Source organism: Drepanopeziza brunnea (genome assembly GCF_022702325.1).
Source record: "Drepanopeziza brunnea f. sp. 'multigermtubi' strain 214-2 chromosome Unknown ctg13, whole genome shotgun sequence".
Taxonomy (NCBI): Eukaryota; Fungi; Ascomycota; class Leotiomycetes; order Helotiales; family Drepanopezizaceae; genus Drepanopeziza; species Drepanopeziza brunnea.
The window spans coordinates 1534196-1551962 of NW_027094076.1; the positions used below are offsets into that span (position 1 = coordinate 1534196).

General features: G+C 51.0%; 7 protein-coding genes across 8 annotated transcripts; 4 read left to right on the forward strand and 3 right to left on the reverse strand.

The window, feature by feature from the left end:
• Nucleotides 1-449: 449 nt before the first annotated feature.
• On the forward strand, nucleotides 450-1145 carry L3040_007569 (uncharacterized protein; the record flags this gene model as incomplete). Its single annotated transcript, XM_007291225.1, has 1 exon — nucleotides 450-1145. One exon carries the CDS (start codon nucleotides 450-452, stop codon nucleotides 1143-1145), a length of 696 nt encoding a protein of 231 aa, XP_007291287.1.
• A 196-nt stretch (nucleotides 1146-1341) lies between these two features.
• On the reverse strand, nucleotides 1342-2546 carry L3040_007570 (uncharacterized protein; the record flags this gene model as incomplete). 2 transcript variants are annotated; one of them, XM_066154908.1, is made up of 5 exons in its annotated part: nucleotides 1342-1622; nucleotides 1688-1723; nucleotides 1798-1878; nucleotides 1927-2218; nucleotides 2265-2546. In XM_066154908.1, the coding sequence occupies 5 exons, from the start codon at nucleotides 2544-2546 to the stop codon at nucleotides 1342-1344; spliced, it is 972 nt and encodes a 323-aa protein (XP_066010792.1). The 2 variants fall into 2 exon arrangements, with proteins under 2 accessions (XP_066010792.1, XP_066010791.1); XM_066154907.1 differs by having other exon boundaries at nucleotides 1502-1622; nucleotides 1684-1723.
• A 1536-nt stretch (nucleotides 2547-4082) lies between these two features.
• On the forward strand, nucleotides 4083-6800 carry L3040_007571 (uncharacterized protein; the record flags this gene model as incomplete). Its single annotated transcript, XM_007291223.1, has 3 exons — nucleotides 4083-4310; nucleotides 4363-5103; nucleotides 5307-6800. The coding sequence occupies 3 exons, from the start codon at nucleotides 4083-4085 to the stop codon at nucleotides 6798-6800; spliced, it is 2463 nt and encodes an 820-aa protein (XP_007291285.1).
• A 1114-nt stretch (nucleotides 6801-7914) lies between these two features.
• On the forward strand, nucleotides 7915-10197 carry L3040_007572 (uncharacterized protein; the record flags this gene model as incomplete). The annotated part of the gene is made up of 3 exons (XM_007291222.2): nucleotides 7915-8137; nucleotides 8188-8400; nucleotides 8447-10197. 3 exons carry the CDS (start codon nucleotides 7915-7917, stop codon nucleotides 10195-10197), a joined length of 2187 nt encoding a protein of 728 aa, XP_007291284.2.
• A 1369-nt stretch (nucleotides 10198-11566) lies between these two features.
• On the reverse strand, nucleotides 11567-12526 carry L3040_007573 (uncharacterized protein; the record flags this gene model as incomplete). The annotated part of the gene is made up of 5 exons (XM_007291221.1): nucleotides 11567-11723; nucleotides 11822-11981; nucleotides 12047-12077; nucleotides 12143-12217; nucleotides 12428-12526. The coding sequence occupies 5 exons, from the start codon at nucleotides 12524-12526 to the stop codon at nucleotides 11567-11569; spliced, it is 522 nt and encodes a 173-aa protein (XP_007291283.1).
• Nucleotides 12527-13472: 946 nt separating this feature from the next.
• On the forward strand, nucleotides 13473-15835 carry L3040_007574 (uncharacterized protein; the record flags this gene model as incomplete). Its single annotated transcript, XM_007291220.1, has 5 exons — nucleotides 13473-13553; nucleotides 13641-14140; nucleotides 14196-14866; nucleotides 14915-15122; nucleotides 15226-15835. The coding sequence occupies 5 exons, from the start codon at nucleotides 13473-13475 to the stop codon at nucleotides 15833-15835; spliced, it is 2070 nt and encodes a 689-aa protein (XP_007291282.1).
• Nucleotides 15836-16772: 937 nt separating this feature from the next.
• L3040_007575 (uncharacterized protein) lies at nucleotides 16773-17492 on the reverse strand (the record flags this gene model as incomplete). Its single annotated transcript, XM_007291219.1, has 1 exon — nucleotides 16773-17492. One exon carries the CDS (start codon nucleotides 17490-17492, stop codon nucleotides 16773-16775), a length of 720 nt encoding a protein of 239 aa, XP_007291281.1.
• Between the last annotated feature and the right edge of the window lie 275 nt (nucleotides 17493-17767).

A 17767-nucleotide genomic window follows, 5' to 3' on the forward strand; every position in this document is an offset into this window, starting at 1 on the left:
CGAACCTCCCCCCTTTCCTTATTACAGGATAATAAATGGTTAAATGCATCAGAGGCAACCAGGACGTCATTCCCTCTCTGACATGCGCAGCTTGAGATTGGAGATGGCAATTCACAATCCTAGCCCTCCAAGGCTTGGATTTATACAGGTAAGATACTTAGCCAATACTGCCCAAGTGGAGGATCTATTCAGCTAAATGACTTATTAGTTCATCTAGTGAGGATCGAGTGGAGCTTATCTAGGTAGCTCCATTCAATTCCCCACTAACCAACCTGTGAGTCGGTCGAAATTTATCATAAGAGTCGGCCTTACCACCCCCAATCCCGGGTTGTCCACGTCTCTAGGTACTCTTATAAGATATATTCGCCCTGATTATCATCTCAATATACGCATATTTCCGCCTTAGTCACGACAATATATAAAAATCCGCCCTCGGTCTGCCCGACCGCATGTCTACCAACAACCTTGGAACACTGAAGACCCTGCCTCCAGAGGTTCGAGATCTCATCTGGAGAGAACTCCGACCCTCACGTGCTCCGATCCAGAGGGAATCCAAGGGCGAGACAGCAAAGCCGCTTGGAATCCTGAGTGCGTGTCGCCAATTGAACGACGAAATCATACCTTGCCTGTACGGCAGAGAGACACTCGAAATCCGGGTCGGAAACGACCACCACGCCCTCTTCACCATTCAAAGTACGGCTGGGGCGAAATGGTATTTCCTGGACCAACAGGGCTGGGAGTACCAAACCTTTCGACACCTCCCGTGGAAGAAGCTCCGGGCTGTACGAATCGTGATCGATGCACCAGAGGCCAACAATAGTACTCAGATTGTCGGTATCTTGCACAATGTCCTTCGACTTGTTGGCCTCCTGGTACAAGCGGATGGACTCCCTTCCCTCGAGATCAGTCTCTTGGATACGCCTCTTGGGAACTGGGCCCAACAACAACGTCAGACGACCGGCCCGGTATCAATCTGGTATCCTTTGCGCCGTGACTGTCCGAAAATCATTTGGCCATTTTATCGGTTGCACGGAATGAAGCAAGTTAGTCTTAATCTGCCGGAATGTCTGATCAACAGACATAGCGTGGTAGAGGAGATGGAGGAGGTGATGATGGGGAAACGGAGAAATCCAATGGAACGATGAATTTGTCCAACAGGAAGTTTCCCACTTTTATCAAATGTTCGAGAGCCTGCTTGATGATATACCTGGATCGACTGCGGAGTATCAAGGCCTTCGTCGCGCGGTCCGGACCACGCAACTGGGAAAACAACTTTCATCTGACTGGCTTGGCTTCTTCTCGACTGGGACAATGGGAATTGTATTAGCCAGGAGAGAGGGATCAATTGAAGTTCTTGGCGATGTTGATGAACCGGGTGCTAAGGAATTGGGTGTTGCTGCGAATCGTCTGTGTTACGGGGTCATGATCAAGAACAGGAAAGCGGACCAAATATTGGACATTTGACCCAAATAGACTTCCAGGTACATTCAAATACAGAATCTCAACGTTCCTCATCTTGTCTGCAAGTAGCAAACATGTCGTCGTCTTTCCCAATGCTGTTATACCAAACAGTCTGCCCATGCCTGCCACCGCCAGCCACAAAGCGGTTCCAGTTATGATACCTGGGGGGGACAATCAGCTCTCTTCACTTCTCGCCGCCTATCTCTCAGGGTTCTGACATACGCACTCACAGATTCCAAACAATCCGCGGCGTCCAGAGATTCTAATTCCAGTAGTTTTTGATGCCCGTGGCTATGGATGCATCAACTTTCGATCCAAACTTGAGAAGCGCCGTACCGTCGTTCACTTTGGCATTCTTAGGGAAAGGCTCATCGGGATGGGGTGTGGCAGCCCCATGCTTCGGCAATGTCCCTCCGCCTGTAAAGGACTATTCCGATTCCGGCTCCGGCGGTGGATCTGGGCTACCTAATTGGATATTGTCATCGTCATCGTAGCTATTACCGAGTGCGAGGTCTCCGAGAGGAATGGTGGTGTCGACGTCCTCTTGACTGGTTGATGCTTCTTCAACCGACTCATCACTTGATGTCTCCTTACCCGGCTCATCAGTTGAGTCCTCCCCAACCGCCGACACCGCATCCTGAGTCCCGAAGCACTCGTTTCCGTAATAGGCGATGATCTCTCGCCATGCTGGCTCTTGGCTTCCGAGGTTTGCCGCGGGGAGGATAGTTGGCAAATCCTCCAGGTCCTTGTCGATCGACTGTCGAAGCTCGGTGAGCCTCTGAGCGTACTTGCAGTAAACCGACTTCGGAATGCATGCGTTCGTTGCGCTGTGCGTACTGCTTTACTGCCAGCCGTGCAGCTTCGTGGGATAGCTTGGTTTTGGCGCCGAAGACTTCCACCGGTTGTTCGAAAGAATCTACCAGCCTCTTCGCTTGTTGAGTGGTGGAGTCCTGGCTCAGTGCCTCTTCCCAAGTTGCACAGTCGGCTGGCACCGCCCAGCCCTCTGCCTTGGCCGTTCGCTTCAGGTCATCAAAGACGAAGTGATGATTGCTGAGAGAACATATGGAAGTTGAAAAATACTGCATGCTGTGAAGGTGCTGGGAGGGGAGAGGAAGAAGAAGCCAGGGTAGAATCCATTGTTGTCTGGTATGGAAATGGATAGGACCGGGTGATGGTGAAGTGAAGTGAAGAAATAAGTACTGTGTGTGTATGAAGGAAGAATTTTTGACGGGGGCGAGTTCATACTTATATAGGAAAACACAGAGGCCGCCGACCAGTAATGGCCTCATGACTGGGAGGTGAGCGAAGGTGAGTAGGTAAGATCGACCTCGTCCTTCCAACAAAGACCACCTGTACACCCTCAATTCTACCGATTAGGTGATCAAGGCTATAATGTATAACGTAACCATAGTCTGAACACCCTTTCAGGGCTGGGATGGACGCAGTTTACTCGAGCCAAACAGGAGTCTGGTCCGGAACTTCCCTTGAGCTTTGAGTTTTGGGTCCATGATAGTGCCAATGCCCACACCATGACATGACATCGTCACATCTGTCAGCTCTAGGTAGCTTTCGGCGTTCTGGAATGAATTAGGGGTTGTAAGTGATAACCAGGACGGGAGATGGGCTTTGGAGATTTCGGATTCTAGATGCTTCCTAAGCACCCGTAGACTGGGTATTGTTGACGTGAAAAACTCGTTTAGTTTGCTGGTAAACATCCAGGAAGTTGCCGCACCAAAGGCTCTTGCTTTGCCTGAGAACCCTTATCATAGGCCTAGAATCGAAGATCTAAACTCGGATCGCTTGCTTTTCTCAAGTCGGCGGCATCTACGGAGGTACAGCGGTTATATTATGGATCTTGTCTAGTACGTGCGGGTGCAAGAGAAGTACAAAGCCCAAATTTAACCTAATAAAGTCATGGACAAATTGCTTCCTTCGTGCGAGGTTTTACTCGATTACTCGATTAAGAAAGGTTTTGCAGAAGACCCGCGCGCTTGCACTAGTCAAGGTACATAATATAACCGCTGTACCTCCGTACAAAGATCATATAACATGCGTCGTATACATATCCCGCTGTCGCCTTGACGGCGCCAGAGTTACCAAAGGATGTACCGCTTGCCTTGACCACGTCTGAGAGTGCCTTTGACGTTAGTTAAAACACTCTTGCCAATGTTATTCTGAGCAATTAAGCGAGCCGAATTCTTCACGTGCTGATGGAGATTCAGACCCTATTCTTAGCAATTTCCACCGAACCATTCTATTTATATCCGCTGCTCGACCCAGCTTTGGTTGTTTGCACTTGACTAATCAACTCAGTTGAACGGCGCTAATTCACGTGCTGCCGCCGATCAGAGGATCATCTTTCAATAAGTCAGCTGCAAAGTGAAATATGCTGGGTCGATCCATACCTTATGACCTAATTGGTCCGCAAAGAAAAGGTTGAGGATGAGAGATCTTTCCCTCATCTACAGTAATTCGACAGTTCGGCCGCATATTATTCCGATGGTGTGGTCTCGGACTATAGTAACACCGGGACACCCAGCTTTTCCTTTTTCATCATTTCCAGCCTCTCTCAGTGTAGAAGGCTTTTTTTGCTTTGCCCCGCTCGTTATTGCCAACCCACCATGGCTTCCTCACGCATCTTCATCAAGGGCCTGCCCCCGACCATCACTGAAAACGAGTTCAAGAAGCATTTTGGAGCTATTGCCACTATCACAGATGCCAAACTGATCTCGAATCGCCGCATTGGATATGTGGGATATAAGAGCCCAGAAGAGGCTGCGAAGGCCGTCAAATACTTCAATCGCACATTCATACGTATGTCCAAGATTGGGGTAGAGATTGCTCGACCGGTAGGTGCTTTGTGTGTGCCACGCTACTGTCCGTATCTAATATACAATCCAGATTGCCGATACCACCCTTCCGCCATCGAGGAAAGCACAGCGCGAACAGAGGCGAGAAGATGCCACGGCCAGGAAACAGGCGTGCGCTGAAGCCGCTGATGCTTCGTTCAGTAACGGAGTCAAGAGGAAGAGAGACGTCGTCGACGAATCAGATCCCAAGTTACAGGAATTTCTAGATGTCATGCAGCCGGCCTCGAAACCCAGGACCTGGAATGCCCAGACAGAGGACGACGAGCCGCCCACAAAGATGCAAGCTATGGAGATTCCTGAAAAGGACAGTGATGGCGAATATGAGCCTGTGCCCAAGAAGTCGAGAAAGAAGAGTCCGCCGCTATCCAACGAGATACCTGCCCCGATCGTCGAGGCCACACCTGAAAGTACGGATGTGAACGGGCCGAAGACGACGGATGCCCCAGACGCAACAAACGATGACTGGCTTCGGAGTCGGACGAACAGACTCTTGGACCTGATGGACCCCGACGAGATTGGGACTGCTGGAACAGGGGCCGTGCCAAATGAGAAAGCTGAACCTGCCTTTGTGGCTGACACACGGTCAGATGAAGCTCTTGAATTAGCAGACCCCGTGGCCGAGCAACAGAAAGACGAAGAGGACAAGGAAGAGCTAGACCCTACCATCGAAGCCATCAAAGCTACCGGTCGACTGTTTGCGCGAAATCTAGCCTACTCCGCCTCCGAGGATGATCTCAGAGAGCATTTCGCACCGTTCGGATCTCTGGAGGAGGTATGTCTATAATTTTCCTTATTTTTCTACCCTCTCGTTCCATGATGAATATCCAGATAGGGACAGCTTATGCTACACGCATGTGATGAGAGCTGGACGAAAATTTTAGTAGATGCTTCGTGTTTTCTGAGAACAATTATTCCTTTCGCATTTGTGCCGTCGATATCAGTGGGAGGTCGGTGCTGATACACATTCGATCATAGGTACATCTGCCAGTCGATGCCAAAGGCACGAGCAAAGGATATGTGTATGTTCAGTATTCGGATCCGAGCGCTGCTGCAGAAGCCTTCCATGCCCTTGACGGTGAGCCTTTCCAAGGTAGGCTGTTACACATCCTCCCTGCCTCTGCGAAGAGAGATAACAAGCTGGACGAGTTCGCCGTCGCCAAGTTGCCGTTGAAGAAGCAGAAGCAGATTAAGAAGAAGGCAGAGGCCACATCCACCTTCAACTGGAACTCTCTGTTCATGAACCAAGATGCAGTCAATGAAGCCATTGCCAGTCGCCTTGGCGTATCCAAGTCCGAGATGCTTGATCCAACGTCCGCAGATTCTGGATACAAGCAAGCAATAGCAGAGACATCAGCCATTCAAGAGTCCAAAACCTACTTCGCAAAGAATGGTGTTGATTTGGACGCTTTCAAGAGGCAAGAGCGTGGCGATACAGCTATTCTCGTGAAAAATTTCCCCTACGGCACGTCTCTTGAAGAGCTGAGAAAGATGTTCGAGCCTTTTGGACAGGTGCTTCGTGTCTTGATGCCACCCATCGGTACAATCGCGATCGTTGAGTTTTCTGAACCTACCAAAGCTCGAGCAGCATTTGCAAGCTTGGCCTACCGCAAAGTTCAGGACTCGGTCTTGTTCCTCGAGAAAGCGCCTAAGAACCTATTCAAAAACCCAAGCAGCAACGCGGTCGTCGTGCCAGCTGACAGTATGGCAACCAAGTCAGGGAAGGAAAAGCTGTCTGCGTCTGATCTTCTTGAGAAGGAGAGTGAGACACTCGACACGTCAACCTTGTTTGTGCGAAATCTTAACTTCACTACCACCAGTGATCGCCTCACGGAAGCCTTCAAGCCTCTGGACGGTTTTATTTCAGCTCGAGTCAAGACCAAGACGGATCCGAGGAAGCCTGGCCAAGTGCTCAGTATGGGTTTCGGCTTCCTGGAGTTTCGAAGCAAAGCTCAGGCCCAAGCAGCTCTGACCGCGATGAATGGCTATGTTCTCGAAGACCACAAGTTACTGATCAAGGCGTCACACAAGGGAGTCGATGCAGCCGAAGAGCGCCGGAAGGAAGATAATGCCAAGAAGCATGCTGGCAAACGGACGAAGATTATTATCAAGAACCTTCCCTTTCAGGCTACCAAGCAGGATGTGCGAGGTCTCTTTGGTGCCTTTGGCGAGCTTCGCTCGGTACGTGTTCCCAAGAAATTCGACCACTCCACACGTGGATTTGCCTTTGCAAACTTCATTACGGCTCGGGAAGCGGAGAATGCACTAGAGGCCCTGAAAGATACCCATTTACTGGGCCGTCGCCTGGTTCTAGAATTTGCAGCCGATGATGCTGTCGATGCCGAAGAAGAAATTGCGAAGATGGAAAAGAGGACCGGCGCACAAGTCAACAAGGTTGCCGCGCACAAACTCACAGGAGGTACTCGAAACCGAAAAAAATTCGATATCGAGGGGGATGAGGATATGGAATGAGGGGGTGAAGGTATTTGGCGATATTTCGCCTCCTTGGCCTTTAGCACAATATACCCCCTTGCTGCGACTAACAACCACTTTGCGATGACATCCCTCCACAAGGACAATTAATACACCTCCTTTACAAATGTTTTATCCCTATTTTATTTCAGCAAATGCCTTCACATTTTGAATCTCCGCAGTCATGATATTCGATGAGTCCAAGGACGTCACACGCAAGACTGTCTGAGCCCCGCGTGATTTTCCCTTGTTCCCTCAGCGTTTTTTTTCAAAGGCAATAAAGAAGTTACTAGTCTCTATCCGGCATTATTTCTCGCTGCTATCTCATCTGCCCGGGCATTCCAGTGTCTGACTGGCTAGTAGTGTAGCGGGAGTCCCGTCTCAAGGGGACACATATCCGTCTAAGATGAAGCATTCCTCCATTTCACCTCAGGAACGATTCGCGAATACAATGTTTACCTCCGCATGCGGGCGTCCTTGCTTCGAGGATTCGAACTTGACCACTCCTGTAGTTGGGAAAGCCTGACCTTGTCTCTCCTAATGGGGCTCTCGCGAATAGACACACTTCTAGCTGTTTCTTTCTCCAGTTGATCCAATCCCATGGAGTTACCCTGCATGCAAACTTTTCAAAGGTCCTTTCAAACGTACCCAGCTCAACCTCGAACCGAGCACCCTCTTAAAAGCTTGGATCCGCTCTTCATTCTCAAGTCACCTGTTGACATTCTTTCGCTTTTCTCACTTGCGAAAATTTCCTCTGCCATTCCTCCAAACATTTTTTACTGCAATCCTTATTCTTCTCCAGCCAACAGAAGCTTTTTGCACCCACAGCCTTACGAAGTTACGAATGCGTGTGAATGCCTCAGTGACGACATTGCAGAAGCTTTTGGGAAGTGCTTGAGTGAGGCGAAACATTCTTAGCTACAGCTTTACTTGTTCGATGGAATCTCGTCGACATATCTTACCTTCCAGCTATACACTTCCACTGGAAGACCTCAGTGGATTTTCAAGAGCCCGAGAGCCTCTTGCAAACTCCGCTGGGAACGCCCAGCCTCACAATCTGGCTTCCATACTCTACAATGATAGCAAAGGACACCAGCCTCGAGTGGAGAGGCCCATGTACTCTATCCCCACCGTCCCCTCCCAGCCTCCTCGACAATCTGTAGGCAACACGTTGGAGCTTCGACGTCAAAGCACACGTCGACAGCGGCACTTGAGGCTTAGTCGGAACCCCATCATTGAGTCTCCCCAATACCAAGCTTATCGTGCTCGACAAGAGCGTGAAGGCAACAGTGAGGAATCAAAATGGCCTCCAGAGCTCGAGGTCGCGTTCCTTGATGGTAGGTCCCCTCATCCCATCTGATATTCGCTGTGCTTACTGCAGTTGCAGCACTCATGAACATACCTGTGATGGGCCGCAGGAAATTCTCCTACCAAAGCAAGCCTCATGGTCGAAATGAGTTGATCACAGAGTATATATGGATCGCCTACAAAGAAAGCCTGCCTCCGGGGGTCAAACCTGATGAATCAATGAGGAGGACCCGAAAACAAGTTTCAAGTCATATTCAAGTACTCAAGGCTTTCTTGAAAGACCACCCAGCATGTAAGGCTCCTCATATGAATGGTATAAGCATTGCTGACCCTAGCAGACGATCGGCTCTTTCCTCCACCTCCTGCTGCAAAAAACGGATTCGAAGATTCCTACAAGAACGACCCTTGCCTACAAGCTCTCGCAGCCGGTCGTCTACCTAGGACGAAACATTCTTACTACGAGCAACATCAAAGTCAGCCAGCATTCCAGTCTCCCATAAAACCGATCCTCTTTTGGCTTCTCATGACATCTTCATCGCTTACGGTCGATGACCGCAACCGAGAGGTCCACGAACACGAACAGGACCTCTACGAATGTGGCTTGGTTGCACACAAATTCACTTCACTCATGGGGGAGAGGATACGGAGCAATCTTGAAGCGCTCACAAACTGGCGCCAAAAGTTTCCGGTCTTGCAGCAGCTGTACGCCTCTGGCGAGCTGAACTGTGATATCATCCACATGGAGGCTGCATTGAATCTGCTCACGAGCCAGCCGGCCCAAGGGTCTGAGCTATGCAGCCGCACAGTGCTTTCGGTACCTGGGATGCAGAGCGACACCGAGTGGAGAACCGTTACAACTCTCAACAAACCACGCGAGCTTTACCGCGACCAGATTTCCGATCCACCCATGGAGGCACAGCCATTCCTCGTCGAAATGACATCTGTGAACGATGACGAGACACAGATCAAAATACCGTTTCCCGCAAGCCCTTGGGCCCAAGCATTCTCCTGTCTCCAAACCATCCAATCTAGGTACGAGGAGAGACAGCAACATTCATTCAACGATGGCATGGGTCAGTGTCGACCCGCTCGCGACTTCGTTGATCAAATAACAATGTACCAAGAGGTCCAATCCTCAGCAGGACCGCACACTGGGTGGGTGCGCCGTGCAATCATCCTTTGGACCTTCCGCCAGGCCACCAGCCCCCAGAACATCGGCACAACATTCCGCTATCTCGACGTCAACACCCCGGCTCGCAGAACCGTCATGTCACCCTCCCCCCGTATGAGCCACCAAATCCAAGCCAGCATGAGCGATAATTTCAACAGCTGGTCCGATACCTCCTTGCACCTCCAGCACCCAAATCTGCTTGACCCCTTTGTGACGCAAGGCTTGCAAACACCGCCTCACACAGCCGGTCTGCAATCCTCCTTCAATACGCCCAATTACGCCTATGGCGCTCCGTCCTATGATCTGCCTAGCGAGAACCTCAGTTTCCATTCCAACACCAACACAATTGACAGCGAAACCACGTTAGTCGACCACAATATCGACAACTTCCTCAGCAACTCGCACGTCAACCTCGCCGACTTTGAGCCCACTCCTCAAAGCTGGCAATTGCCAGGCACCGAGTCCTTCGACGCCGACCCAACATGGGCACTGGCTAACTACACCGTTCCCAGCACGACGCCCGCACTCAGCTGGGACGCCCACGAAGCAAAGAGCCAAGCGTGGCCTGACCTGCCTCTTGATGGCAAGACATGGGTCCCGCCAGACGAGAACGGGAGTCCGGAGAAGAACTGGCCGGAACAGGTGGGAATCAGCCCGGCGAAGAGCAGTGTGAACTACATCGAGCAGAGCGTTGAGCAGAAGCTGTTGCCGTGGATCGAAGGCCACCGTAACGATGCGAAGAGAAGCACGTACGACGATTCGAAAGACGCCTACGATGAAGTTGTCGTCGTGCCAGCAGTCGAGAACCACCACATCCCTGACGTCCAGGCGAACCATCACGATCCCAAGGCGCAGGGTTGGCACGACCACGCGCCGCACGATGATTTCGACTACTCGCAGATGGAGCAGCTGAAATGAAAAGCGATACCCCTTTCGTATTTTTGGATTTCCTCTTCTTGAAATGCAGTTAGGATAATGACGGAGTTGGTTGGCTTCGACGGAGTCATATAGGATCTTTCGGATGGATAGTTTCTGGGAGATGCGAGAGTGTTTTTCAAGGGGGAGTATTTTTGAAGGGGAAAAAGTATCAAAGGGAGTGTGGGCTTGGGGAAATCTAACTTTCAGTGTGTTGTATTTTTTTTTTTTTTGGTTTGGAGCATGATAACCCAGTACGCTGGTCATTTCTACCCTCATAGCTAGTCACTAATTCGCTTCTCTAATGAACGAATGTCATGATCACACACACACGAACTATTTAAATATAATCTAGTCTAATCTAATCTACCTTCCTTCCCTTCCATTTCCCTTCCTCGTATCCTCAATGTCAATCAACCATTTCAGTGATACTCACACCCAAAGCCCTCTCCCCTCCTCTCCATCCTCCATCGTCCATCTCACTTCATCCCGCCAAGGGTACGACCTCTCCAGCTCCACCAGGCCAATCACGTGGCACGCCACGTCTGGAAGGAGCCCGTCCAACCCCTCCCCTCCCCTCCCCTCCCCCAACCTCTCCACCTCGCTACCCACCTCGCTACCTAGCCAGCTAGCGACCCTTTCTCCAGAAGTACCCAAGTAAGGCGCCTCGCAATTTGCATTAAAATAACGTAAAAGTTTACGAAGTGGTTTGTTAATAAAGGGCGAGAGCGATATTTTCAAAACACAGCCCGCCCCCCCTTTTCCCTTTGCATCTTTTTTCATGTTTCTATCCCTCGCTTGCGCCAGCCCCCTCGCCGCGTACCGCTACCGCCACCACGGGTGCACAAGGGCAGGTGGATACCTAGATGGATGGATGGGCGGGAAACAAAAACAGACCCTCGCTTCCTCTTTTTTATTTTTTTGGTTGGAGTATGGCTGTGAGGAGGCTGGGAGATGGTGTGCGCTGCTGGTGGTGGTGGTGGATAATGAAGGGATTCAAATTTCCAACCCTTTATGATGAAACATATTTTCCTGCTTTTATTATTTATTGAAGTGGTGTTTACTTGTCTTTTTATTTTCCCCCTTGTTAATTACCACCGTCATTTTGGAACTTGCGGCACGATTCCGAGACGGAGAGTCATGTGACTTGAAGGACCACGCGGCAGCTGGCTGGTCTTACTTGCCACCACTTTGAAAGCGCACTGCCTCCAAGCACAGGAGAGATTCGCAATGATACAAGTCTAGGTACTGCTCAACTGTTGATGTGCTATTACGTACCTGCAAGCATCTCAGCAGCCACGCCAGGCAAGACGTACGTACGTACGTACACCACCGAACGAAGTCGTTGAAGATGGCAATTCGCATGCCAACTCTACAGCTTCGCATCTCCCTTGATGACATCCTTCAGGAAGCCCACTGCCTCAATCGCAAATTGCACCATGTTCCCCTCCCGGTCACCACCCAGTCCCGTCGAGAGCTCGCGCTTGTAGACCCCGCGCTCGGTCGCAACAGCGAGAGCTACGTAGCCACTGGATACGATACCGGCACATATCAACATTGGCTCTAATTTTCACACTTCTGGCTCTTTTCCCAGTTGCAAAGTGAACAGAGGGGGTCGACTACTCACGGCGTTCTGTTCGGCGTGTTGCCACCCGTTGGCCCTGCCGTTCCGCTCTCACAGATCGTGTACGTGCTCCCGAGTTTGCTTCTTACGTTGAATGCGAGGCCGGATACGATGTCTGTTGTAGGGCCTCTGTAGTTTTGGATGTCCTCTTGGGTCCAACCGGCTTACTCGATCAGCTGGCTAGATACGGATGGAGAGAGAGTCTGTGTGTGGATGGCTGCAGCATACCAAAGGCTATCCGTGGCTCCAAAGTGTACAGCTGGGCAGTGAACAATTCAGTCAAGTCCTGAGAGTATTTGAGGGGGGAGCTGGGAAATTCCTCACGGTCAGACCTCCTCTATAGACGCCGCTGGCGCCGGGGGTGCTGAGGATAGAGGCCGAGATCAATCCGCCTGCGGCCTGTGGATCTTGTCAGCGTATTGTATCAATGTGGACTTCTGGGGCGGCTCTCGTCTCTATATGCTCAACCCCCCTCCTCAAGCTCCTCAACGGACTCTCTGATGCCAGTCCGTAGCCCAAATCAATCCCGTCACAGTCCCTGCACCCCAAGTCCAGATCTGCCCGGAAACTGAAAGGAGAGAAAGAGAGAGAGAGAGAGAGAACACTCACCGTTTCAGCGACACTAACAGTCTCCTTCCTTTCCTTCAACAGTGCCGCCACGTCCGCAACGATCGCCTTCACCCTCTGTGGCGGGAACTCGGCTGCCATGGTGCTATGCAACCGTCTTCCTGGTCGTCGTCTTCTTGAGATACTCTGTTGAAATACAGTTGAAAATTTAATTGGCGAGGCTGACAGGCGCATCGGTATCTGTGCAGTCACGAAGATTCTGTTCGTCGCGAAGGTGGATAGGAAAGGAGCGGTTAAGCGAGTCAGGGGTATACCGTACATATCATGTGAGTCAAGGATAATGAAGCTTTTTCTGTATCCTCCAGATATTGCAGACATTGCTATTATAGACCGAGAATCCAAAGACAAGATATTGTGGGAAAAGGCTATCGAGACATGGGAATAGCTTCCTCCCACGTGATCACGAAAATGCACACTGCAACGAAAAGCAACGCAACCAAGCATACTTCGTATCCATCCCACTTTCTTTGTACTCTTATCCCAGGTAAGCCTCGCAAAGCCACTGAAAAGACTCGCCGAGCCCTCTTCTACTGTATCGACAGGATAGATCCATTCTTATCGGGACTTCTTTTCTTATCAACCTCAACCTATCCAATGAGAAATGCCACATGCACTGAAAATGCCCGTTTATCACAAGATCGTCACTCTCTCGCTTACCACGGCCATCATGGAGTATTCCTTATCGTGAGTCTCGACAGCAGACACAAGTGCAGATCAGCTGAGAGCCTGATACATGAAGATGCGATTCCTCTGATATATCTGACATTGACTTTACAGCTCGATCCTGCTTGGGGATAGCGCGAGGTCTCTCGATTCAGGGGCCAATCCATCATCTAACCTGGATAGTTAATATTTGATAGAAATTCTTCCTTCATCTCTCTTCGTCTTCTGTGTCTTGTGCTCCCACTTTTCAAATTTGCTGGGTTGGCACATATATTAGCCTGTCCTCCTCGCATCACACACAGTCTCACATCATCCGGAAGCTGTAGCAACCTCGATAGAAGAGCTCCCCCACGACATCACCAAAATGTCGATTGCGCCCCCATTGAACGCCGGCTGGGGATATGGAATTGTCCTTGGTCTTGGAGCCGTGTTTGCGTTTGGCATGGTAAGCTTCTCTCTGACATAAGCATCTTTCTAAAGCTTCGCCCCAAGCTTCATGCCAGGTCTGTATCCAAACGCTAAAGAAGCCCAGATCCTCGTTACCTGGATCCTCAAACGATACAACCATGAGCTTCAGACCTCCGAAATGTTCAGCACCGCTGGAAGGACGGTGAAGTCAGGTCTAGTCGCCTCCGCGGTTGTGTCCTCGTGGACCTGGGCAGCTACACTCCTCCAATCCTCAGGCGTTGCTTACCGATATGGTGTTTCTGGCCCATTCTGGTATGCCAGTGGAGCTACCGTCCAAATTCTGCTCTTTGCGACTATTGCCATTGAATTGAAGAGGAGGGCACCAAATGCTCATACCTTCTTGGAAGTCATTAGAGCGAGATATGGAACACCAGCTCATTGCGTCTTCATTATCTTTGGACTCATGACCAACATTCTGGTTACGGCAATGCTGTTGACTGGAGGCTCTGCAGTGGTGTCTTCCTTGACTGGAATGCCGACAGCCGCAGCATGCTTTTTGCTGCCACTTGGTGTTGTGATGTACACTATGTTTGGTGGTATCAAGGCTACTTTTCTCACTGATTGGTAACGCATCCTTGAGCTCAAATGCTTGAAGAAATCGTCTGATCATCTGATACAGGGTCCATACTTTCATCCTCCTGATCATCATCTTGATTTTTGCATTCACAACCTATGCCACCAGCGACGTTCTTGGTTCCCCAAAGGCCGTCTTCGACCTCCTTGTCAAAGCAGCTGCCGAGCATCCCGTCGAGGGCAACGCAAGGGGCAGTTATCTCACTATGAGATCAAAAGAAGGAGCCATCTTCTTCGTAATCAACATTGTTGGTAACTTCGGAACTGTCTTCCTTGACAACGGGTACTATAATAAAGCCATTGCGGCGTCTCCAGTGCACGCTCTTCCCGGGTACATCATGGGTGGACTTTCCTGGTTCGCTATCCCATGGCTCTGTGCAACTACTATGGGTCTCGCTGGTCTCGCTCTCGAGGGAAACCCGGCTTTTCCAACATACCCAAACCGTATGGATGACGCCGATATTTCTGCTGGTCTCGTCTTGCCGTATGCTGCTGTTGCCCTGCTCGGTCAAAGTGGGGCAGTGTGCACGCTGCTGATTGTTTTTATGGCCGTTACCTCCGCGTCTTCTGCTGAGCTCATCGCCGTTTCGTCCATCTTCACATACGACATCTACCAGACATACTTCAACCCTGGCGCAAGCGGAAAGAAATTGATATACATGTCTCACTCGATGGTCATTGGATTCGGCTTATTCATAGCGTCTTTCTCGGTTGGCTGTAAAGATTTCCTTCTTCTATTTTCAAATTCAAGCTGAAGAGTACTAGTGCACTACGCTGGCATTTCGATGGGATACCTATATTTGATGATGGGTGTCATAATCTCGTCAGCCGTCATTCCCTCCACTCTTACGCTGATGTGGGCAGGACACAATAAATGGGCCGCCACGTTAACGCCTCCTTGCGGTCTTGCTTGCGCTCTCATCGCTTGGTTGGTGACTGCCTCCAAGACCTGCGGAAAGCTTGATGTCGACTGGTACGTACATCCTGGTGCATTTTCCAACCCATTACCGAAGCGAGCTCGGGATCTCTGAGATCGTAAAGATGCTCGGGAAGATTTATACTAACAACCAAATCAGCACTGGCTCCAACAATCCCATGCTAGCTGGTAACGTAACGGCACTTCTCTCGCCCCTCATCTTTACCCCGCTCTTCACCTTGATCTTCGGTCTTGAAAAGTACGACTGGGCCTCCATGGCCGCCATCCGCAAAGGCGATGACCACGACATGGCCGCCGAAGCACACATCGACCTCGAGCTCGTGCCTGGCCAAACCAACATCTCCGCATCCGAAATGGCCATCGAGCAAAACAAGCTCCTGCGCGCCTCCAAAATCGCCAAGACCATGACCGTAGTCCTCACACTGGCGTTGTTGATCCTGTGGCCGATGCCGATGTACGGGACGGGGTACGTGTTCAGCGAGAAGTTCTTCTCCGGGTGGGTTATTGTGGGCATCATCTGGCTCATCGGCTCCCTGATGTGCGTGGGTGTATTCCCTGTCTGGGAGGGACGTCAGGACCTCTGGTTCACGGCCAGGTCCATCTGGCTCGATACTACGGGCAAGCAACACCCTTCGAGGTTCCACCGCCCCGAGGCTACCTATGTTGTGGGCAAGGAAGGGGGAAGCGAGACGCCGATTGTGGCGAATGAGGAGAAGTCGGCGAGGGCCATTGAGGATAAGGCGTCCTAGGATGAGTGAGAGTTTGGGGCTGTCAGGATCCGCTTGGTGTGTGCTGGAAATCGCGAGAGCGGGAAGCAAGGCTATAATATACCACTGTATTTCTTCTCTCTCTCTTCTGTTTATGGATTTCAAGCGATTCTATATATATACAAATTAATGAGGTGAAAGAAAACACTACTCCATCTTGGAATCGCTAGGACTGCGTACTCGTTCCTTCTCCCTATCCAGTGCCACACGACCAGGTGTCTTCCACGTGTTGGACTCGGACGAGGGCGTTGGGGAGTAGGAGTGGCTTCTTGAGTGGCGAGGAAGCCAGCCATAAGGAGTAGACTAGGCATATTCAAGAACAGAGCAGAGCTCGAGGGGCTTTGGAATATCGGTACTAGGGTTCCTCACACTCCGTATACTATGAGAATCGACTGGCATTCGTGAAGATACAGGCCGCTAAAACTAGGTAGTGGCATTTCATCTAAAGAGAGAGAGCGAGAGGGGGAGGGAGGGAGGGAGATGCGTCTGTGTAAAATCCCATCCTGCCACTTAGGACGCAGAGGTTTTATTGGTCTTTTGAGTTATTATACTAGACGGCGGGCGATTCTGGTGTTATAGATTGCGGTGTTGAATTTGAAATGTGGGAGGAAATGGAATCTCTGTCTTGATTTCTAGAGCAGTTGGATCTTCTCGGGAGGAGCGGATGGATAGGATTTAGATGAAGTAGGGAGATGTCATGGTGCGGGATTTTTCGGGGGTTGAATGACTTACCTATCTGTTTAGACTCGATTATGAATTAGCATCTTATATTTATAGATGTAGATAGCAGATGATACTATTAGAAATTATATGTATGTATGTATGTATGTATATGTTCCACTCCCGCAGCCCTGCTGCACTCGCTCCCAACAGCAACAGGCTCTTTTTTGCATGCATTAACCACCACCACCACGGCGTCTCAAAAAGCACAAAACCACTCCCTCTCAACCACCAGCCCACAATCCCCCACAACATCCAGCTCCAAGCCCAACCTCTCCCTCGCAAATCCCTCCATCCACACCGCCACTACCCCCCAGGCCTCCTCCGCAGCCGCCCCATCCCGCGCACCGCAGCGCTCACACGCGCACGCGTAGATACCCAAGAAAGCCCGCACCATCTCCGCCGACATGGCACCCAGACAGCGCCTCAGCTTCTCCGCGGCCCCGATGCGCGCGTCCACCGGCTCGAACACCACGATGCCGACTTCGACCTGCGCCCGCCAGCGCAGGCCCGGCTGGGCCCGCTTCAGCGTCGCACCGCGCCGCTGCGGCCCGCCCGACGCGAACTCGCGCCGCCACTGCTCGCAGTTGCGGCCCATGACGACGAAGGTGCAGAAGGTGGGTGATAGGGCGTTGAAGAAGAACAGGGCGTTGAAGGCGTGGAAGTACTCCCGTAGCAGCGGCTCGGAGGGGGAGGAGCTGTGGTGTGGACTGCTGCTGCCGGCGCGGAGCGGGAGGTTCTGGAAGGAGCGGTGGTGGAAGCGGTCGATGGAGCGGTCGACGAAGGAGGTTTTGTTTGTCGTGAGGCGCGTGCGGATCTCGAGCGGGGTGTGCGCGAGGGGGATCCACGTGTGGCTGCGGATCATCGGGTTCCGCTTGGGAGAGGTGGCGGGGATGAGAAGGCAGGGTGAGGAGGACATGGTTGTGGAGGGATGGAGAGGGATGGATCTGGTGGTGTGGAGCTGAGTATAGAGTCGATAAGTGTGTTGCAAGATTAAAGCGATTGAAGACGACTAAGTGATAGGAAAAAGCGACCGGCGCTGATGACGAAGTCAATAGGAGAAGAAAGGTAGGAAAGGAAGGGAAGACTGATGCTAAAGAGAAGATGGATGAGACCGAGAATGATGATGAAGACCGGCTTCTGTAGCGAATCTCATATACTTGTATACTCAGCATTGATATCATGGTAGTTTAG